General features: G+C 33.5%; 2 protein-coding genes across 10 annotated transcripts; both read left to right on the top strand.

Moving 5' to 3' along the window:
• The first annotated feature begins 3,690 nt into the window (after positions 1-3,690).
• LOC114735455 (NADP-specific glutamate dehydrogenase) lies at positions 3,691-23,675 on the top strand. Of its 9 annotated transcripts, XM_028923157.1 has the most exons (17): positions 3,691-3,696; positions 14,031-14,034; positions 14,921-15,451; positions 16,077-16,206; positions 16,318-16,519; positions 17,416-17,502; positions 17,579-17,638; positions 17,717-17,803; positions 18,479-18,550; positions 18,968-19,023; positions 19,393-19,478; positions 19,729-19,819; positions 19,904-20,061; positions 20,161-20,252; positions 20,915-20,995; positions 22,071-22,144; positions 23,236-23,675. In XM_028923157.1, the coding sequence occupies exons 3-17, from the start codon at positions 14,929-14,931 to the stop codon at positions 23,309-23,311; spliced, it is 1,875 nt and encodes a 624-aa protein (XP_028778990.1). In that variant the 5' UTR covers positions 3,691-3,696; positions 14,031-14,034; positions 14,921-14,928; the 3' UTR covers positions 23,312-23,675. The 9 variants fall into 9 exon arrangements, with proteins under 9 accessions (XP_028778990.1, XP_028778991.1, XP_028778989.1 ...); XM_028923156.1 differs by lacking the exon at positions 3,691-3,696 and having other exon boundaries at positions 13,934-14,284; positions 14,820-15,451; positions 16,095-16,206; XM_028923155.1 differs by lacking the exon at positions 3,691-3,696 and having other exon boundaries at positions 13,935-14,247; positions 14,848-15,451.
• Positions 6,632-8,251, top strand: LOC114735457 (dof zinc finger protein DOF3.1-like). The gene has a single exon (XM_028923161.1). It carries the CDS (start codon positions 7,179-7,181, stop codon positions 7,833-7,835), a length of 657 nt encoding a protein of 218 aa, XP_028778994.1. The 5' UTR covers positions 6,632-7,178; the 3' UTR covers positions 7,836-8,251.
• Positions 23,676-24,014: the final 339 nt, after the last annotated feature.

The raw sequence follows: 24,014 nt of genomic DNA, 5'->3' as shown, positions 1-24,014 counted from the left end.
GTTAAAAAACTAAACTGAAACTTTACATAAAATTAAAGGACCAAATGTATGCTTTAACATTTTATTTACATGTGTCTATCGAAAAAATTATTCATACCATAGATATTCTTTTAATACCCAATTTTACTTTTTTTTTTCACGTTCCAATTCTTTGTTTCCCATATGTTAATCCCTTTAAACCATTTTTTTAAAAAAAAAATTAAAAAGTAGACACCAACTACCTGAAGTTATAAACAAAATTTACTTGTGACCTTTCTATTTAGAGTTAGAGGAGAACTTTTGTTGGTAACAAAAAACCAAAAAAAAAAAAGGTTATAAGGTTATATTGTCTCTTTAAACCATTTTCATACTCTTAGAAATTTAGGACAAAGCATTCATATGAACTAAAATCAAAATGCGTTAAATGTATAAACACTATTCGTTAAACTGACTTATAAATTATCAAACTACAGCAACCAAAATTATTAATTTAAAACTATATAGATCAAAATTAAAATTCGATCAAATCATAAAGATTAATAATAATATCAGTTTGGGTTAAAAAAAAACTTGTAATCCGATTGAAGCACATGAGAAATGAATGGTGAAGCAAACTTGAGAGAAAAGAGTACTAATTAAAGAGGCGCAGGTGGGGCTCCGTCATCTTCCAATCCATTGTTCCGCTTTTTACTTACGCTTCACTTATACTTCTCAGTTCTCACAGTCACCACCCACACTACACGCACGCACGCGCGCACACACATTGTGTGTGAACTGAGTGTGCCTTCACTCTCATGTAATTGACTCGGTTAGGAGTCGTCAGTGGTTTGGGTGTCTCCATGAGACGTGCCATGAGCACGCGCGCGCGCACACTTCTCATGTTTCTCCCTTACTTACCATCTCAATCATTTGTTTTTTTTTTTAATCCTAAATATAAGATTTTGTTTATAATATAATTTAGTTCATAATTTATAGTATCTTTCAAAAATAATACTCTGCCTTTAATAGAAGACCTATTTAACTAATTTGACTAAATTAAAAAAATTAGGTAAGTTAATTAATTATAAGAAATGTGACACGTTTTTGCTAAAATATCATAATTATCTTTCTTAATACTCAATCTTCCTCTTCTACTTGATTATGGTTGATGGAGTATCTATAGGAGTAATTTAAAAAAAATTGATAAATAGATCTTAAATTCAGGACCAAAATCAACTAAACAATTAGATTTTTTTTTTTTTAACATGGAAAGGCAAGCCGAAGCTTGAGGAAAATAACGCCTTTAAAAGGCTACACAAACGAACAACAGAACAGTCATGTTAACATCTTGTATAATTAGATTTTATATTAAGAACTGAAAGAGTAATAGAAATGAGTGGGACCGAGCTTATCCCTTCAATTTGACCAGCGAGGTCAAGAACGTCTTTGTGCAGTGCTTCTTCTTCTTCTTCTTCTTCTTTTTTTGTGGCCAACTTTTCTGTGGTGCTTCTCTCATTCGTCTTTCATACAGTTTCGCTCCCGTGACCAACTTTTGGTCAACATATTTTATCATTTTCATTTTCTTCGTCAAAACATTTCCATTGAATAAACTGCGCCTTCCATCTTTGAATTGAGTGATTCGGCTAAAATGCATCTCTTCTTTAGCTGTGCATAATACTAATTATAAGATCTCATTATAAATAAAACCTTATAATTAAAACAGGATGTAATATATTGTTAATTATATATAAATATCTCATTTAAATTAAGGTTGATTGTTAACATACTATATCTGATTCTAATTATAAAACCTCATTTATAATTTATAAATAAAATCTTATAATTAGAACTGGATCTACTGTTTTGACAGCTACCTCCATCGTGTCTTTTGGTCAGGTGAGATTCGTCTCGTCGTCTAGTGAAAATGTATGTCGGAAACAGATGATTTCATACCCACAGTGGCACGTTTATGAAGGATTTTGCATTTTAGTTTTAAATATAAAATTCTAATTAATTTTATCTCTTATATTTATCTATTTTTTTAAAGTAGTATTTATAGTAGTTGCACATTTTAAAAATTTTATTAAATGATAGTTCTAACTAATACACATAATTAGTAAGAATATTTTAAAAAAACAATACATATTTATTATAAATAATTAACTTAACTTCTCTTAGTCTATTTAAATTAATTCAATAGCTGCTATACCAAAGGGCATGAGTTAGGAAGCTGGCTGGACGTTACAGACTAATGTCTAATGGTGTGATACCCACCGGGAAAAATAAGTCAAGAGAATTGGGAAATTTTTTTTTTAAAAAAATATTTTTATATATAATAAAATTATTTTTAAAATCATAATTTGGTTCATCTAAATACTCTAATACAACATATGATATCCCTTTTACAAAGCTCATTCAAAAGTTGTCATATAAGAAATCAAAATGAAAAACTTGTCGTGCAAATTTACATTGGGTGAAAAGACGCCATCTTCAGCAGTGCATAGTGACAAAATATGTATCGGATCATAATCTCAGAATTTATGCAAAAGCCCCCTTCAGTCCAATCTAGAACGTCCCTTTCTGCGCCTTCGACAGCTTGCGTCGTTGGTCTAAAATTTTCCCTTCGCTTACGATTTGGCAAAAGCCATCCTCAGCCTCTATCTTATGTGCTCTTGCTCTTTCGAAGAATCAAGTGGTAACTTCTTTTGCTCTTACGCAGAAGAGTTTAATGATCTCTCTCTTGGCTGCAAAACCCTAACTTGTACCAGCTTCCAAGCAGATTTTGGCCTGTCATTCTCTAAAACCCATCCATTTGGGTCGGTCTAGAATCTCTCCTTTTCTTTTTTCATCTTTTCTCTCTTCTTCTTCTTTTTTTTTTTCAAACTACTATCTCCGGCCTAAATTATAAGAACCAGTTGACTAATTTGAAGATATTAAAGAAGTAAATTGAGTTAGTTATTGGTCTTAAATAGGTGTTGTCTTTCCTAAAATATCATTGCTAATTAAGTATATTGACTAGAACTATTATTGTTAGAAGGGTTACTTGAGAAAAAAATGTCTAAATATGAGAGACAAAGTAGATTGAAGTCTTATATTTAGAACCAAAAAAGTCAAACAGGGTCTTATATTAAGAACCGGAGGTAGTATTACATTAACATTTTTAACAATCCAGACTTCAATCTTTTTAAAATTGTTATTAAAATAATAAATTATAAATAAATAAATTATAAATTTTTATTAAAATTTAATTTTAATAATTTATAAATACATTAAAAAAATTTATAAACAATTTATAAAAATTAAAATCTGAACTTTTAAAATATAAAAGAGTGAAGTACCGATTGGTGGTTTCCTTGATGAGGAAGAAGGAGTTCAGCCCACGCGAAACGCTGAAGGCTTCATCATGACGTCCCTGAGCCCTCCCTTCATCAAACAAGCAGACAAAAACCAATCAAATCAACACGGTTGTGGGACCCGCCTCATTCACGCATGGCCCCCACCGCACCCTCCCCTCGCCTTCCCCTTCCATTGCGCTGCTCATGAAGCGCTGCGGCCACTCATGTGGGGTTCCTCCACGTGTCGCCGGTGTACGCCGTGGGGTGACGGTGACTCAACGCAATGTTCCGTCGTTGCTTCGCTCGACACTTGGACGTACCTGATTTGTGGCGCCTCTGATGGACGGTCCTGATTTGGCATATGCATTAACCTCCAATGATGGCCCCTTTTTGTGGGTGGGAGGTTCCTTTATTCGCACGCAAGCTGGTGGTGGACCCCACGCCTGACGGCTGCCCTGCCTTATCCCTTTCTGGGAAGAGGATACTCTCAGCGTCCCTCGGCGTTCAAATTGCAGCCGTTAAAATAAATCTAGCGCGGATCATATCATACCACATCATGATGCTATTAAAAATTAGAAATAAATTTTAAATATAGTGTAGAATTTTTTACTAGATTTCAATTAGGATATTTTTAGCATGAAATATCCAATTTTTTTCACCAGACTTATTTTAGTTAAAAAATTTATGAATGTTTAGACTCCAGACTTATTCAAATAATCATAAAGAATAAAAAAACTTAACCATCATATATTTATATATAATTTTTTGGATTTATTCATCTTAAACTGGAAGATTTATCTAAATTCAATATGATACAGATCGAGTTAGACAGAAGTATAAAGAGTGGCAAAACTATATCAAATATTTTATTTTTTAAAATTTTTAATTAAAATATTTGATGGCAAAACTCTACCTCTTTTTATTATCCTATCTGACTCAATTTATATTAATTTGAACTATTATTAAACTCTACAATTAAAACAAATAGATCCAAGAAATTAGATGGTGCACTCAAATTTTTTTTTTCAAAAAAATAGTTCTTTTTTTTTTAAAAAGCAATTTTATAGCATTAATTAGATTTTTTAAATTTTTAATAGCTTGATGATGTGGCATATTGTGAGCTTATAAATTAAATCTGATGGTAGATATTGGGACACTGAGGGACGCTGAGGGACGCGCCGCTGAGACAATCCGGACCCCCTTTCTGACTTCCTGCCACCTCATATGTTACTTCGACCGTGCCCTCTCTCCCTTCGCTCTTTGTCCCAATAAGGTTAAGACGTAATTTTAATCCAAATCTTATTGCGTGTAATTTTATTTTTGATTTTTTTAGTAATATAATTTTGATCCTAATCTTTGTTTGGGTGTAATTTTGCTCTTTAAAGTTAAAATTACATCCAAAGATCATAGTAAAATTGTACCCAAAAAAATTAAGGATAAAATTACACCTAGAAAATAAAATTAGGAATAAAATTATACTACTAAAAGATTAGAAATAAAATTATATCTCAATCCATAAGTAACAGAATAATTTTTATTACAAAGCCAAAGCTTTCACGTTATGTTTCCACGCAGGCTGACAAAAATCTGTGCCAGCTCGAGGTAAGCAAAATTCTCTTAGTAAATCATACATATTCTTCATCCACTAGTAGAATTACATTTTTACCACCCCAATCAACATGATTTACGGGAATCACATTTAAAACCATTTGTAAACATGTTTTACACAAGTCAAAATAAAAATTATCTCATATTTTTTAAATTACGAATAAAAAACTGTCTAGAAATAATTCCAAACAGGTTCTCTAAGTCATTTCAAATTGCCCTTAAGCATGTTGTTTAATCAGTTCTTTTGATGATAAACTGTACGAATAATTAGTGTAAATTGCTTATAGTAGTCCCCCATCTAAAATACCCTTGACACGCGTAGTCCGCCAAGGGTATCTCTTCATCATCAAATGTTCTAATGCACATGATCTTTTCACGGCTTCTGAATAACTATTTTATAAAAATTAAAAAAATTAGTTAAATTAATTATCTGTAATAAATATGTTTTGATTTTTCTAAAATATTATATTTAGTTATCAACTATCATCAAACAATCATCATCAACTATATTCTTAAAAACTTGTAATAGAGTATAACATTATGAGATCTGAATATATTTAATTAATAAAATTTGAATAATACTTTAATTAGAATTTGGGTATATTGAATTAAATGAGGAACATTATTATAAATGAAATGAAATTTAATTGGAGGCTCAAATAAAAAAAATTAATAATTGATAATTAATTTTTAATTTGAATATATTGAATTAAATAGAAAGTATCATAATTAAATAGTATGTTAACTGGGACCCTAAATAAATAAATAAAAATAAATTTAAATTTTCATAATAAATAAATAAATTTAAATTTTCATATGTATTTTTTAATTCTGCATGTCTAGTTCAAATATCATTTGAATGAATAAAAAAAATCACAGTCGTAGGAAGTAAACATTAATTAGAACTTAAAATATAATTAAATATTTTAGTCCGTGCATTTCGTGTGGGAGAAACTTCTAGTTTTATTGAAAACCATTGTCATTTATGAAAATTCTCATTCAAGATGTGCAATCAACATAGATCATTTGGGAATTATAATTTTGGAAAATAATGTGAATTAATGTTAACTTTTCAATCACGATTTACAAAATACAATATAAACATATAAGAAGAGTTTTATTTTTAACTTACATAAAATATGTTTATCAGTGATTTCTATCGCTCTGCTAAATAGGACCTTAAACATTGCCATTTAGCTTTTTTTAATATGGTATGGAAGATCGAACACTTGTTTTTTTAATGAATGGATTTAAACAACTTTTATAAAGATAGAAATTAAAAGTTTTTACTGGGAAATATTTTTGAACTACATCTAAACTTGAACACCCTAAGATTTGTATCATTTATAAGAAAAATTTTCATATTTAGTACTAAATATTTTAAATAGGATGATAAAAGAGACCATGCCTCAAGTAGGTTTCTAATAAAAAGATACCTATACTCAATAAAGAGAAAAATACTTTTAGTGACACACTGACACAAAAATTCACAGTTCAATGATTTTTCAATCCATGAAAATTTTAATATTTTTAAAAAATTTATAAAGGCATTAATTTTAACTCAAAGTTGGCCTGAGTTCTTGTTTAGAAATTTTATTAATTAGAACAAATGAAAAAATTATTAGGTTTTCTAATTACAAAGTAAACTTTTTAGTTATTGCCTCCTCCCCCCCTTTTATAACAACCAACGTTTCTTCATACTCGTTAGCAGTAGGAGTGGTAGGCTGTGTGGAATTGCACCGGAAAAGGATCAAGCGAAGAGCATATAGAGAGAGAGAGAGGGAGAGTTCGGTTTCTATTTGAAGCCTGGGCTGGTCGTCTCTCCCCGCAGACCAGCTTGATAGATAGCTTATCGCTGTCGACAATCTCACTCTGCAATCCAATATCTTCTTTATCCTCTTCCACTCAGTTTTTTCTCCAATTCGGTCAGATCTGTTTCCTTTTCCCCTCATCAAAATCAACTAGAAAACCCTACGAGCATGTGAACCTTTCTCTGTCTCTTTAGCTTCTTTTTCCCGACTATAGCTTTCAGTTTTTTTTTTAATCTTTACTATTTTGGTTTGTTCTACTAGTATTAAATTAACACCCGTTCCAGACCCTGAACAAAATATCCTTTCCCTTTTTGTTTTGTCATCTTCCTCACTTTCTGCTCCCTAAACTGTCCGCCACTTACTAGCTGGTTCGTCTTTTCCCTGTTCCTGTAATACTCCGACACGATACCGAACCAGAGAAGGGTTTTTGGTTTTAGGATTGGATTCCTGTTCAGGGATATAAGAAATGCAAGACCCAATGGCATTCCAGCCGATGAAACCCCAGTTTCCCGAACAAGAACAGCTTAAATGTCCGCGTTGTGATTCTACCAACACCAAATTCTGCTACTACAACAACTATAATCTCTCCCAGCCACGCCATTTTTGCAAGAATTGCAGAAGGTATTGGACCAAAGGCGGTGCTCTTCGAAACATACCAGTCGGTGGTGGAAGCCGAAAGAACACCAAACGATCGTCGACCACCAAACGCCCTTCTGCTGCTGCTGCTTCTTCAGCATCATCTCCTCCTGCATCGGTTCCACCTGCCTCAACAGCTCGTCCGGATCCTGACCCGACCCGGTTTTATGCCAACCCCAGTGGTCCCCCGCGCATCGGTGGGAGTTTCAGTTCCCTTCTGGCATCAACGTGGGGAGGTTTATTCGAGGGTCTGAATCCAAATGGGTCTGGTTTGAAAATGATGCAACTGCATGAATTTGGGGAGAATGTGGGTTCTGGCCATGCGAAGAATTCGGATTCGGGCCGAAACTCAGGGCCGGAAAGGCAGAGCAATGGTAATTCGGAGAGCTTTCTCGGTAAGCAAAATGTTGATTCAAGCTGTTGGAATGGTAGTAGCAATGGGTGGTCTGATCTTGCAATATATACGCCAGGCTCAAGCTATCAGTAGCAAGTGACAATTGACTGAACCTTTTAGTATGGCTATGTTGCTGATTCTGAGGTTCATACTTGAAAACCGTTTATCAAATGGGTGATTATAGTTCCTCAAACAGCATTTTCTGACGCTATTGGATGGAATATCTCATACCAGAAAGATCCTCTAAAGAAGCATCATCGTATAGGTAATCTAATAGCTCTCTTTTGATTTATGACCTGTTTGTGAATGGTGTTCTTTAATGACGGAAAAGAAACGAATAGAGAATCATATTGAAGGTGATTTCTGGAGGGATAGTATACATATGAATGTTGTTATGGAATGGCTGTTTTTGTGATGTGGGGGATTTGTGAGCGTGGTTTGGGATTCTAATTTATATGTACTGGATACACGTAATATGGTATATGTTTATGCATAGTTTTTCTTGAATCTCTGGCTGTATGGGATCGAGTTATGACGATTCATTTATGCATTCTCATTAACTACACTTTATGGAATGGAGGAAGATATGGAAGAAACCAAAGTGCTGAAGTTTTCTATATATTAAAAATTCCCCCCCTTGAAACCTTTGAATTAAAGTCCACATGGTTCAAGTGTTCAAGTTCGATGTAGTTTTTTTATTCCTAAAGTTGTCGGCTGACAATCTTTACCAAAAGCAAAGGATAAAGAAGTAAGGATCAACGCTATGTTAGGTGTTATTATTATCCTAATCCTAATCTCATGATTTCTGTTAAGCCTGAAAAATTAACATCTTGGCCAAACCGCATTTTATATTTAGTATCCATGAATATGTGCTCTGAGCTGGCGTCTGTTGATTATTTCAAGTTTGAATTTTGAAGTGATGTCGATCTTATCAGTTTTATGGTGTCCCAAGGGTTGCAAGTTCACCTAGAATTTATTAGAGTTTGCCTCCCAATCCTAGATGTCAACACGTTGTAGTTATCTCTATATTATTTCAGAGACATGTTTGTCTTGAAACGGATCTATTTCGAAGGTTTAGGATGTTCACATTGCACACTTAATTTTCTATTTTTTTAAATAAGAAACAGCATCTGAACTGTCTAAAACTGCCCTGTTGATTATTAGCGTGAGAGATATTGTCCGGTTCACACTTTCAGTTGTTGAAAAAATTTGATGTTATCCAAAGAGATTCAATTCAAAGGCGACAAAGTTGAAGCCTAGCGCATGAGATGGTGTCTTGTGTTAGAAGAATATAACTACCACCACTTGTAATTACGGCAAAGAAAGAAGATGTGGGCATGACGTAATAGGGTTTGAAAATTTGATTTATGACCTGTTTGTGAATGGTGTTCTTTAATGACGGAAAAGAAACGAATAGAGAATCATATTGAAGGTGATTTCTGGAGGGATAGTATACATATGAATGTTGTTATAGAATGGCTGTTTTTGTGATGTGGGGGATTTGTGAGCGTGGTTTGGGATTCTAATTTATATGTACTGGATACACGTAATATGGCATATGTTTATGCATAGTTTTTCTTGAATCTCTCTCTGGCTGTATGGGATCGAGTTATGACGATTCATTTATGCATTCTCATTAAGTACACTTTATGGAATGGAGGAAGATATGGAAGAAACCAAAGTGCTGAAGTTTTCTATATATTAAAAATTCCCCCCCCTGAAACGTTTGAATTAAAGTCCACATGGTTCAAGTGTTCAAGTTCGATGTAGTTTTTTTATTCCTAAAGTTGTCGGCTGACAATCTTACCAAAAGCAAAGGATAAAGAAGTAAGGATCAACGCTATGTTAGGTGTTATTGTTATCCTAATCCTAATCTCATGATTTCTGTTAAGCCTGAAAAATTAACATCTTGGCCAAACCGCATTTTATATTTAGTATCCATGAATATGTGCTCTGAGCTGGCGTCTGTTGATTATTTCAAGTTTGAATTTTGAAGTGATGTCGACTTATCAGTTTTATGTTGGTGTCCCAAGGGTTGCAAGTTCACCTAGAATTTATTAGAGTTTGCCTCCCAATCCTAGATGTCACACGTTTGTAGTTATCTCTATATTATTTCAGAGACATGTTTGTCTTGAAACGGATCTATTTCGAAGATTTAGGATGTTCACATTGCACACTTAATTTTCTATTTTTTAAATAAGAACCATTTGAATTGACTGTCTAAAACTGCCCTGTTGATTATTAGCGTGAGAGATATTGTCCGGTTCACACTTTCAGTTGTTGAAAAAATTTGATGTTATCCAAAGAGATTCAATTCAAAGGCGACAAAGTTGAAGCCTAGCGGATGAGATGGTGTCTTGTGTTAGAAGAATAAACTACCACCACTTGTATTATACGGCAAAGAAAGAAGATGTGGGCATGACGTAATAGGGTTTGAAAATATGAAGCCTTTTAAGAAGATGGGAGAAGCTAAAATTCTTGGGAGACCCATTTTTTCTAAATTGGAATTGGTTTGGTGGTTGAGGTGTGATAGAGTTGGCCCTTTTGGGGCTGTGCATATTTGGTGGGATTGACACAAATTCAAGTGATGTGTGCAAGAGTCACACACTAACACTGTCATGAATCATGAATTTGGACCACTCTGTCTGCCCTCACATGTGAGTTTTGATGTGTCAAATTTGTCAAACCCACTCAAGAAGCAAAAAAATAATTATGAATCAGGAAACTTCTTACCCCTTAAGTTACTTGATCACTGTCAATTGTCCTTTCTAGGCTGGAATTTTAATACAACCTAGAATGAGGTTTGAGGTGATTTGTTTATAAGATGTGTTTGATTTTAGTTTAAAATTATTAAATAAGTTACCTGCTCATACTAAAATTTATTTTTTGTGACTTCCAAGTTTCAACATGGAACTCCACAGTCATATGTCTTTTTAGGGAATATCATTTTTGAAGCACCCATACTTTTTCTTAACGGTGCTAACGGATTAATATACTGATAAAGCAAATTAAACGATATATGTATCAAATTAAAAATTAAGAAAGAGTGTGGCTATTTACAAAATAGTTTTTCCTTTTTTATATAAATGTTATGTAAGTTCAATGTGAGAGGATTGGATTGTGAGATGAAATCTACGGCCAAACAAATACTTTTTTTATTTTGAAAATAAAAAATAGTGAGAAAAGCGAAGTTGTTTAAATAATAATAATTGAGATTATAGTAGATGTGTAGGGGTGGATCAAATCCCTAAATCACATTTCAATGCCTCGTCAAATGTGTAGAGGACTGAATTTTATATGTGAAACGGACGCGTATCAATGATCCGAAGTGAGCATAGATTTTGTCACCAAAAACAAAAAGGTGAGCATAGATTTTGGTTAAAACGTACTCTATTCCTTTTTCTGTATAGTATTGGTTGGTTTCTTGAGATAAATCGAGAAGGAAAAAGGAAATTTTGATCAGCTGGCAGTCATTTTTGTTTTTGAAATTTTTAATAAATTTTTTTGATACAAAATTAAAAAAAAAAACCTTTAAGTGAGAATCAACTTCTGTATCATGTGGGCCAAACAAAGTTTCAGGTCACATTCCCAAGGATAGCCCATATGAATCGACAGCTGCAGCCCTTTTATGTTGTCATGCTGCTTAAATAATAAAAATGCTCAAACACTGGCGGGTTTAGTGCCCGACAATATCGAAATAAGATTGTTTTTAATAAGAGGATATTTATACTTTAAAAAAAAAATATTCAAAGACTAACAGGTTGGATCTAGGAGAAGGGGTTTGTTCCCTAATACGTGATAATCAAGATTCGAATACTAACTAGGGGATGTGTTCATATTTAATGTTTCACAATGTGTCAAGTAGGTACTCCTATTTGAGACATTGTCAAACATAGGCCCAATCAAAGCCCAATTCATTATTTCTATATGTGGACCATGGGCCAATCAAAGCCCAATTCCTAATCGATGTGTGCTTCATTTTTCCTTAGCCTGCTAAAAATTCTATGGTTTAGTGAAATGAGAGCTTTTAACAAACAAATAATTATTCATAAGTTCAATGCTTCTTAGATTTATATTTTTTAGTGTCAGTCCCTCAGATTTAAAAAAAATTTAAAATAACTTAGTGGGATTATTATAGTCTTTTTCTTCTTCTCTTTTTTCTTCCAGTCAAACCAAAACCAAATAAAAAAAAATGTTAAAACTCACCATCTTTTATTTCCTTAAACCCCGCGTGTCTTTTTCAAATAAAGGTTTAATAATCAAATACCGTTAATTATCATCCTTACAAGTAAATATTACCGTTATACTACTATATGTGCTTCAGTGTAATGTTTTCGTTCACTGTAATTTTCCTTATCATTTTGTATAAAGATTGTGTGTATCTTTTATTTCCTTGCAATAAAACGTTATGTAAAATTAACAGAAGCTGTAAAATGAAAAATGTTCTATGCATAAGAGTAGTCTATAGCAAACGTTATCAATTAAATGAGATAATGAATTACATTTTTTAATATGCTAATTTTTAAAATAAAAATTCAGTTTCACAATACGTGTAATTTAATTTTCAAAAATATAAATTTTCTGTTGAATAGTCTTCAAAAACATGCGCTGATAGACATCAATTAAATACTTTTCTTTTGAATTGTGTAAGATAAATGATAATTTGAAATGTTTGGGAAGACTTTCTTTTGATTGAAAATGGCATGGACAAATTGTCTTATTAAGCCATTTAGGTAACTATTAAGCGTGTGACCGATTAGACTATGTGATGTTTTGGAAGAATTCGCTAAAGCTATTGAACATTTAAATCACACTGAAATATGTGGGGAAAAAAAAAAACTAAGAGAATATAGCATTATACAAGCGAGTGAAATATGTAAAAAAATTTGAAAAAATGGTTGCATGAATTTAAAAAATAGATAATACATTATCTGGTCCTAAATATAAGACCTATTTACACTACAAAAAGAGTCTTATATTAAGAACCAGAAAAATATTATTTATGGTTTATAAATAACATGACTTCCTATAAATTTTATAATTTATATTAGAGTTAATATAATATTTGATACATAAAATTTGGGATTATTTTGATTTTGGTTCATTAAATTTCAAACTCATAATTTTAGTTTTCCACATTTATCTGTTTTAAATATTAGTTTTGAAAATATAATGGAGTTAAAATCTACTAATCTGTCATAAATAACATTAAAATAATGATATTGACTCACCAGGTGACACAAAGGAGGGAAAAAAAAATACAAATCCTCATTATGTAGCTTTTTAACTCTCCCTCAATTTTTCGCCCTCTCTTGTTTCAGAAAGATATTCATTGCATTGCATTTTGAGAATCGATCCTCTTTGTATAGTTATTATTTGTGTTGCGCTTTCGGAACTTTGTTTTTTTTTTTTTTAATTATCCATATAAAATCTAGTTAAGTATTATTTATTAGTCTACATTATCACTTTTAAATTTTGATGTCACTTTTGCAGCAGATTTTGTAGCTTTAGAAACTAATATTTATGAACTAAATTTCAGAGATTAAAATCATAGACTTGAAATTTGAGGGATCAAATTTTTATACCACCTCCGCTCCTAATTATAAGAGCTAGCTGACTAATTGAGGAGATTAAGAAATAAGTTAAGTTAGTTATTTGTAATAAATAGGTGTTGTCCTTCCTAAAATATCATTACTAATCAAATGTATTGGTTAAAATTATCATTATTAGAAGTACTATCTTGGAAAAAAATGCACAAATATTAGATACAAAGTGGATTGGGTTCTTATATTGAGAACCAAGATAAAAGTCAAATGAGGTCTTATATCAAACATCGAAAGTAGTATTAACCTTTAATATTGTATATATATTTTGAATAGCTGAATAATTTTCAAAAATCATATTTTGTCCGCATCATTATGGACGAAAAATTCTCTCAGTGACAATTTTTCATAGACTAAAACTCAGGAACTTTTTTTAGTTCATATTTTAGTTCTTCGAATATTGTAGTTCATATTTTATATGGATTTGTAATTGTAATTGACATAATTCTTTTGGCCAAATGATTGATATATTATTGATTATTGATGATGATGCCGCGGGAGAGTCAATGATTATGTTTTTAAGAAAAATATTTACACAATTGTTCTCTATATTACTAAAATACGTATGGTGTTTTGTTAATTTTAGGATGCCATTTTTGCCCATGAGTTCATCGTCTGGGATTGTCTTTCTTCTTCAAAAGTGGGAAGATGAGAGAGAGAGCTTGAACCAGTCACTTGCACTCAGCAACGATCACCTTCAAATAAAGTTTACTCCTTTATTATCATATCCTTGTATCGCCTCACTCGAGGATTTTCTCATCAGAGAACTTTCACTCAACTTGAGGCCCAAGATCTCACTGAAAATTTCGTCGTCCATTCTGCAAACTCGCTAATAAAATCAACGGAAACAAATTCGAGGGAGGATAGAATACGCAAGGAAGAAGTCTGAAACTCTGACTTGGGCTATTCTATTCCACCCTATCCGCTCAAATTTCGTAGGTATTTTAGTTTACTGATTAAATTTAGTTTCTGGGTACTTCTTCGCATTCAATTCTAACCTGTGGGTCCTTTGCAGAGATTTTGTTTTGTAATTTCTTATTGAGTTTTTTGCGCCTTGACTCGGTGTATTCAGCCGTACTTTTTTGTGTCACTGATTGCCGAAGGAAAGCTGTAATAACTAAATCCGGACTTTTGGACCCAAAAAAAAATCCGGACTTGAGAGAAAGATTAGGGGAATGTCGTGTGATCGCTATGTTGATCGTGAGCGATTTTAAATTCGACTGGGATTTTTGTTTGTAACGGTATTTTAAAATTGCCGTCATAGTATATCTGGAGTGACTTAAAGGGGGTTTTGTTCTCTTTACGTGCCACATTATAACTATTATTTTCTTGCCTGATGTGGCATATCTAAGGATCTTAGTGATCTGCATTTTCAAGTAACGTGGGGAGTTGAGAATCAGACCAACACTTGGTGTTGTTCTTGTTTGCCTTGTAAATCTTGTCACTTCTTCTTTTATCTTTATCTACCGAATAGGTCAACTACTTGCTTTATTGTCTTCACAGAGAGTATTTGATTAAAGTCGTGGGGAGGGTTGTCATGCTGAATGTTGCTCCCAGCCACAGGAGTAGGGATGAATTCTGCAATGGATGATATGAATTTGATTCAGCAAGCTCAGAGGCATCATTTGGTTGTCAGGGAGATAGGCGAAGAGATTGACTTAGAAATTGGACCTGGGGATGATGATCCTTCTTTTGGTAACGCAACTTTAATTGGTGCTCCTGCTAGAGAATCTTCTGCTGAAGAGCATGGTGAGAGCAAGCAAATGGGGATGGGTTCTCATCTTCCTAATGATGATCAGGATATGTCAAAGACACAACCAGCGAAGAGGAAAAAGAAGGTTGTGAAAAGATGGAGGGAGGAGTGGGCAGACACCTACAAATGGGCCTATGTTGATGTAAAAGATGGGACAGCAAGGATTTTCTGTTCTGTCTGCAGGGAGTATGGAAGAAAGCATAGAAGAAACCCTTATGGAAATGAGGGCAGTAGGAATATGCAAATGAGTGCCTTAGAAGAACACAATAATAGCTTGCTTCACAAAGAGGCTCTTCGTCTCCAAATGGCCTCCAAGGATAAACTAATTGTCGACAAGCCCATTTATGTCAAAGGTTGGCCATCTTAGCATTCTCTAACCATTCGGACGTGTATATAAATTTTTTTTTTTTTAAAACTTGATAACATTCTCTAATCACTTCCTGGAACACGTTGGATCATGTTTTTCCTAAAACATGAATTGTGCTAAAGACGCAATCTATCATTTACAATATTATTGGAAAATGCTCTTCTGCTGCATTTTATTGATACTTTGAAGTTAACTGAGGTACAGCCAGTTTACTTTTAGATAAATCTCTAATATGAATGTAATGTTGCTACTATTTTGCTTTTTTTTTTTTTTTTACCATTCTACTTTTCTTGGAATTCAGTTATTTTATTTATTTGAGGGGATCCTAACTTTTTGACCAAGTTTAATGTTAAAGTAGTTTTTCTTAATTTTGCATATTAAATGCTTAGGTTTTAGATGATTAGTAGTTAGAGAATTTTAGCTATTCCTGTTGTTTTGCTTGATTAAGTTTCATGAATATGAATTCAAAAAAACCAATTGCTTAGTTTTTGAAAAATTTATGTTAATTAATTGTGTGGAAATTGTATAAAATCTTTATTGGTTATATTAATAATTAATAATGCTAACATCTACATCCTTTTGTGTGTGATCTAACAATTCTATAATTGAAGCTCTTATGTCAAAAACAGCGGGATCAATTGTTGAAGCTGCCCTAAAAAGGGATCCTCATGAGGTTGAATTCATTCAGTCAGTCCAGGAAGCGGTTCATGCTCTTGAAAGAGTAATAGCCAAAAATTCACAGTGAGTTTCTTGCAAATGAATTTATAATTATTTACTTGTTGTTTCTTTTCCTCAAAACAAAGAAAGATTATACTTTGGTATTGGTTGAATACGAATTGTTAAATGTTTCAGTTATGTCAGCATCATGGAGCGCTTGTTGGAACCAGAACGCATGATTATTTTTAGAGTTCCATGGGTTGATGAGAGGGGTGAGACACATGTTAACCGTGGTTTTCGGGTACAATATAACCAGTCACTGGGTCCATGCAGGGGTGGTATTCGTTTTCATCCATCGATGAATTTAAGTATTGCCAAGTTCCTTGGTTTTGAACAGGTATTATGAATATATTTAGTATTTAATTTAATGAAGGACATTTTACCCTAAAGTTTATAATAGCTTTGTCAAATTTTAGCCAATGTTAATGTTATCACCATTTTGTTCATTTCCTATTTGACACTTGATGCACGTGGAAAAATGCTCAATTAGAATCATGTAGTATATTTGTTGACCACTGATGATATGTCAATTGTTATAGAGGTTCTAATACAATTGATAGGTTTAATATGTAACCATAATGTGCACTTACACATGTTATGCATGTTTAGAGACGAGCAAAGATGTTTACTAACCAAAAGGTTTAAAAAAGGATAATACATAGGCAAGACCAAAGAGAAAATTGAGGAGATTTGGTGCTGAAAGGTGATAGAAGATACACGAGGGAGAAAGAAGGGTTGGAATTTGAGAACTCGGGTGGCTTAGAATGAACATCTATGATTGCTGGGTTCATAAAATCGAATCTAAGAATCATTTGTTTGTTTTGTTAGATGTACTTTTAACATTGCTGGGGTGTTATTGTTTCGATATTTTCTGTGTTCTTTTGTCCTGTTTCACATCTATCTTGGAGGTTTCATGTTTTTGTGGTTTTGGACTTTCACTTCTTTCATCAATAAAAATTTCTTTTTATGTTTTTTTTTGGGGGGGGGGGTGGTGGGTGGGTGGGAGAAGAGGCACTTGTGTGCTTGTACACTTATCTTTGTTGGGGATGAAAGCTATGGGACACAAATATTTGAGATGCCCCTCATTCCAATTATAGAAGAAGCCCTTTTGCATGGTTCGCAAAACTTGAAGGGCAAGGAAAGAAATTTTTTATTTATCTTGTTATTGTAGTGTAAATGTGTGATTCTCAATGTACTGTTTCGAGATTTTTCATCATACCTTTTCCTCTACAGACTTTAAAGAATGCTTTATCACCTTACAAATTAGGAGGGGCTGCTGGTGGAAGTGATTTTGATCCAAAAGGAAAAAGTGACAATGAGGTGAATCCCTACTTTTCATTTAATATCCACTTCAGTAATTGTATGATTTCTGAATGTTATTTTGATATGCTGACAGGTGATGCGCTTCTGCCAAAGCTATATGAATGAGATGTATCGTTACTTTGGTCCTGACAAGGTAACTGGAAGTGGACTCTCTTTCTGCACATTCAAAGTTGTTCAGCATCTTTTTATTCTTTTAGTTGATGTAAAATAGGACCTTCCATCAGAGGAGATGGGTGTTGGTACTCGAGAAATGGGATATCTCTTTGGACAGTATAGACGCCTGGCTGGTCATTTTCAGGTAATCCAATCATTCTGGTTCCAAGTTATTTGGGGCTATAATAACATATTTTGCAATTCATTAGACTTGTTTCACTATAGCCCTTGAATCTATGGGTGACTTTCCTTGTGCACTTAATGTTTGCTAAATTGGGCAGTTTATTCTTCTTTTTTTCTTCCCGGTGAGGTAAGTCAGCCTTCTTGCTGCATAAGAAATAGTACTATAGCAGAGTTGATGTTTTTGCAACGCTGAAAGAAAAATTTCTATCAACAGTCCATTCCCTGACAACATCAATTTGTCTTAAGAATCCACAGACTAAGAACTTTGTCCCAACAGAGAGGCGGTGACGTAAACTATCCTTGAAAATTCTGGTTTATCTGAACCTGAAGTTGCATTATCTTTTTGTCATCAAGTGTAAATTTTATTTCTTTTTTGAAGCTGATTAACATTGATTTTTTCTCTTTTGCTTGATAGTTATATCCCTGTGCCTTTTACCTTTATTTATTTAGTTGATTTCCTCAATGTGCACAATTTAGTGTACATATTAGATGTGCAGTGCATCATTTATAGTGCTTTAACAATTCTAATTAGGCCGTGCACAACAAATTGTTGGATACCTATTATTTCAGTGATATGGAAGAGCAGAAAGCTAAGTAATTTTTCTGTAATTTTTATATTTATGCTTTACTTGTGCAGGGAAGTTTCACAGGGCCAAGGATATTTTGGTCTGGCTCTAGTCTCCGAACTGAAGCTACTGGCTATGGCCTGGTAATTTTAACTTAAATTCTTTGATATCCTACATTTGGATGTATGATGGATGCGAAAATGTGAATGGTGTACTCTGCAGTTGACCTTTTAACTGTTTTTCTTTTAACTTCTCAGCAAGATATTGATTATTGTCCTCTGTGCATGTCTTTTCTTTAAAAGTTGGCAATCCCTAGGGCTTGCGGCAGTACTGTATCTTATTTATGCCAACCTGCTGTTAAGGACGCAAACTCAGTAAAGGACTAAAAGACAGCTAGAAATCAAAGTATAGGGCTGAGTTGTAGCTCTGATTTGTTTCTGAAGTCTGAACCACATTACACACCATTCATCGTTCTTGCTAGGAATGTCATCCGAAGTTTCTGCCATTCTTGATTTAAGTTCTTAGTATGATATAATGAATTGTTTTCCATCCATCTGCAGGTTTTCTTTGCTCAGCTCGTACTCTCTGACATGAATAAAGAACTCAAAGGATTAAGGTTCCTCTCTTAGTTTAAGCCATTTGTTAAAGATTATTGCTACGTCTTATTTAGCATAGGTGTTATCCCTTTTATTGCGTGTACTATTCATGTATTCACGTGAAATGTTTGAGCCTTTTTTTCTTGTGCTTAAAGTTCCTGTGGAGGTGTTAAATATATTGTTCAATTAGTTGGAATCTGCTGCTTCCAAATTTTTTTCCCTTTTAAAATTTTGGGTACATGTTAGAGCAAGGATTTGATTCTTACAGCTCTTGCTTTCTGCCCATTCCTCTCTTCACTGGACTACACCTAGGAGCTTGCTTCTTAAATTAGTTTTACATATTTGTGATTATAGACTATTTTGGTGGTTTTTTTTTTTTTTTCCTGTAGATGTGTCATAAGTGGTTCTGGAAAGATTGCATTGCATGTTTTAGAGAAGTTGATTGCTTATGGTGCTCTTCCCATCACAGTTTCAGGTAATTTTTACTCTGTTAGTTATAGCACCTACTGCATTTGGTATGATGCCGTGTGTAATCATTTATGTCCTGGATAGGAATGAAATCTGCTTTTCATTTCATGCCAGTCAGATTTTAAATTAAAAATAACTGACCGTCAGATTTTAAATTCTTTCAGTTGTCAGAGATGTCAGGATTTTGAGTTCCTTTTATGTACTCTGTTCTTATGAAGTCATGCACAATGTTTCTTTTTAATCAAATATTTTCTCAGATTCAAGAGGATATTTGGTTGATGAGGATGGATTTGATTACATGAAAGTATCTTTCTTGAGAGATATCAAAGCTCAACAGAGGAGTCTGAGGTTTGTCTCACTCTTGATCACCATGTATTTTGTGCTGGAATGTTTGCGTAATTGTGGTACTTGTTTATAATCTCACATATGCAGAGACTATTCGAAGACCTATGCTCGATCCAAATATTATGACGAAGCGAAACCCTGGACTGAAAGGTGTGATATTGCATTTGCTTGTGCTTCCCAGAATGAAATTGATCAGTCTGATGCAATCAATTTGGTTAATTCAGGATGTCGAATGCTAGTAGAAGGTAGGTTCTCTTGTAAGATGGAATTTGGATTTGTCTCTCTATTCTGCTTCTATCTTCTTTCATACTAATGGAAACTACTCTTAATCGTTTGTATCCTAGGTTCAAGCATGCCTTGTACACCTGAGGCAGTTGATGTTCTGAGGAAAGCTAATGTTCTCATTGCTCCTGCAATGGCTGCTGGTGCAGGCGGGGTGCGATTCTTAGCTTATATATCCTAAAATATGCATAGAAACCCATAATAATGATAACAATGACAAGGATAATGGTGGACGTAGTGTAAAACTACACACTTTATGATGCATGTGATCGCATAAATGCTATATTTGTTTTATTTTATACATTGGGTATCATATTTAGGCTTCAATTGGCTTGGAGATGAATGGGGTTTAGGAAGAACTAGTTTCTTAAGAAATTTAGTTCCTTGTCTGAATCCTTATTCTCGTCAATTTCCCCCGATTTCAGCAACAGCATGAACTTAATGAAAGTACTTTACTGATGCATTGAACCATGGGCAGATAGCATGCTGACATGAAGCTTTCATTTTTTATAATTTAATTGACTGGAAAGTCTCATTCTTTTTCAGTTTAGCATTGTATAGCGGTTCAGTGACGTTTGTCTAGTATGATATTTAAATGAGTGTGGCTAAAGCAATTATCAAAACAACCCAATAGTACTGTTAAAAGCTCTGGTCAAGCTGTGCCTAACATAAATTTCAAATTGAAAATTATGATCACATGCTTATGTTGGATTAATTAGCATATTTTATGTACAGTTTATGGCAGGTTGTGCAAGAGCATGTTGTCAAAGCACTGGAAGGGCTTTTTATCTGATCCTATGTTATCCTTGCTTGCAGGTTGTGGCTGGAGAACTTGAATTAAATCATCAGTGCAATTTGATGCACTGGTCACCAGAGGATTTTGAATCTAAATTGCAGGTACATAAAATATGTTTTTCTATTAATCATAATTTTTGTTTTTTAAGAGCCATGATATGGTTTGTTAGGCTTGTTTTCAAATTTACGTAGTTTTCCTAAACCAATTTTCTGTACAAGTGAATAGCATTCAATGTTCCAGTGTATTGGTTGCTCTGTTTCTAGAAATGTAGTATTTCCATTTGTCCCAACGGTGTAGAGTTAATTATTTTATAAAGTCTTGTAGGATATGCAAATAGTTAGTGTAATGCATTCAAAGTGAACGGCAGGTGTCTTCGTATGGTCATATTATTAGTGCAAGTTGATGGGTCTACATTTGTCGAGTCTTTCAATAATATCCCAAACTTTTGCTTTTTCCTACCTTCTCAACATGTTATCAAAGCTCAAATATCGCCTCCTTGAATCCTTATTTTTGCTTCTACGGAGAAATAAATAAAAATTACAAAAAAAAGTCGTAGTTAAGAAGCAAGAAACTTTATTCAAATTCAGTTCAAATTATACTAAAATTCAAAATAAACTTATCCATGTTCCTTATGACTTAAAGTAGTAGTTCCAATAAAGTTTATACATAAATAATCATTCCATATAATCAAATCTCAAACACAAAGAACAGTTCGACGGACATTTTCTCTCCACCTTCTTCACCACTGTTATCAGTTATCTCCACCTATATCACCACCAACCTTGTTATCATCAGCTTATTCTGGATGGGGCGTCTTGTATAAGCATCTTGAAGTTTCTTTTAACCACGCTAACATAATTGGTGGGCTAAAAGGGAATATTTTCAAACTTGCCAAGCAAATCAACTAAGTCTACCCTAGTTCTAATTTTGAGTTTACAAGATATCTGACATGTTTCTGTTGAAAGAGAACATAGTAAATTCAGTGAAACAACTACTTTGATAATTTGTTCATGTGCGTGCTGTTATGGGATTCAGTTGCTTGATGAAGTTTCGTTATTTGGATATTGTAAATTATTACTTCTTTGCTTTTGTTTTCTTCCTTCCCTTTTGGGGAAGTTGTCTTTGCATCTGTTTCACATTTTCGTCTGTAATCAAAGTGGCTATTTTCATTTGCAGGAAGCAATGAAACAGACTTATCAGAGAGCTATCAAAGCAGCATCTGATTTTGGTTATCAAAAAGAAAGTCCCGAGTAAGTCCTGTACCACTCATGCAAAGTACTGTATACTGTTTGCTACATTTTTCCAATACTAGTAACGTTACCAAATTGATTAGTTCTGGCCTCTATTCCTTTCAATTTTCTTTCTTCCCCTATAGCAAATTTGTGACCTGCCTCTATGAAGAGCCGTCCATCATTGGTGATCATGGAATATATTGCCTCCGATCCTAAATATAAGATCTGTTTTGTGATCCAATTGCACTACAAAGCGGATCTTATGTTTAGGATTAGAGGTAGTATTAAATTAAGAGAATTCGATGATGTGATGATAATTATTAGTAAAACTAACAATTGATGTCATAGGGGCAGTTGGTTACACGATTTTAAGATTTGTCCTCGTATGAATGTATGATAAAGCTTTTTATTTATAAAGGTTGTGTTCGATGGTAAGTGACCCCAAACCGGTCCTCCATTTTATCAACACCACCTTAATTCTTTTCAGACGGCCTTTGTGTGACGCCTTAAAAAAATCTGTATGGTGCAAAGGAGAGTGAAAAAAACAATTCTGCAATGTCCATTATTAAGTAAAATAATAAAGTGTTATTTTCCATCTATTTTATGCATTTTTTCCATTTCCCTTCCAATTACTTTCTTCTCATTCCTTTGTTGACGAAACTAATCATATATGCATGTGAAAGGTGCCTTGCACTAACAAATGCATTTGAAATGTTGACGCCTATTCATCATTAGCTTGATTTACAACCATATTCTAATGAGGGTAGATAAAAATTTCTCAATAGGACGACGTTGCTTTATCTTGTTTATACATTAAGATCTGGATTCTTTCTGTTTCTTAATAAATTGACAACACAAGTTTTAAGACATACAGCATGTAGGATCCATTTGAGCGGTGAACTCGCAATGCATGAGTTTAGCTCACAATCTCTCTCTCTCTCTCTCTCTCTCTCTCTCTCTGTGTTGACACTCGTAATTTCTTCAAAACTAGTGTGGATCTCATGTATCTGTATGGGGTTTTGTGAATAGTGTGACTTATTAGGGTTATATGTATTTGGGATGATCCAAGTCTTAAATCCTGCTTAAAACCTGTATGCTTGCTTGGTCAGGGCTTTGGTACATGGAGCTGTCATCTCTGCATTTCTGACCATTGCTCAAGCTATGACTGATCAAGGTTGTGTATAGGAGTTAACACTGTTAAAAACTCGAGTGCTTCTCTTCGCTGTGGGAAATCCACTTTGCTCCTGGTAGCTACAAGCTTAGAGATTAATGCTGGCACTGCAATCTCAATGTCATGAAGAACCTTGTACTTAGAAGATGATTTGACTGTAAAATATGCATTGTAATAATTTATACTTAGAAATATAAGTCTTAGAGGACAAATTGGAATAGGCATTTGTAAGGAAGTTTATAATGTATGGTTTAGATGTATAACAGAAAGGGGGCCTCAATTAATGCCAGGAATGAGAAATATTTGTTCGTGGCTTGTCCAATTGCTTGCAAGTTTCAAACTTGGAATAGAGATAAGTATCAGGATTGAATATGATTATTGTATTGTGTGTTCAATCATAGTTAGGCCAAATGCTGGAGATGCTGTGAACTGTACAGGTCCATATATATATTATATTTATATTGATATTGAAGATTGGAATAGTTTTGTAGCTTTTTAGATGGAGAAAAGTTTGGTATGTATGGCAAAATGAGATGAAAAAGAAATGAAATTTAAAAGTAAATATGTTTATTTATATATTGATAAAAAAGAATTGAGGTGAGATTGGTCTTCTGAGTTTATAAGAGTTAAAGTTGCAGGGTTCAATTGACACTTATAAAATGTGTAATATAAAGTATTCGCTAAGTTTTCCTATTAATTGTTGGATTTGAAATATGA

This window comes from Neltuma alba, unplaced genomic scaffold (assembly GCF_004799145.2).
Source record: "Neltuma alba isolate B1F8T4 unplaced genomic scaffold, ASM479914v2 tig00013209_pilon, whole genome shotgun sequence".
NCBI lineage: Eukaryota > Viridiplantae > Streptophyta > Magnoliopsida > Fabales > Fabaceae > Neltuma > Neltuma alba.
Note: the sequence above shows the minus strand (reverse complement) of the source record. Positions and strands in the feature narration are given on the sequence as shown.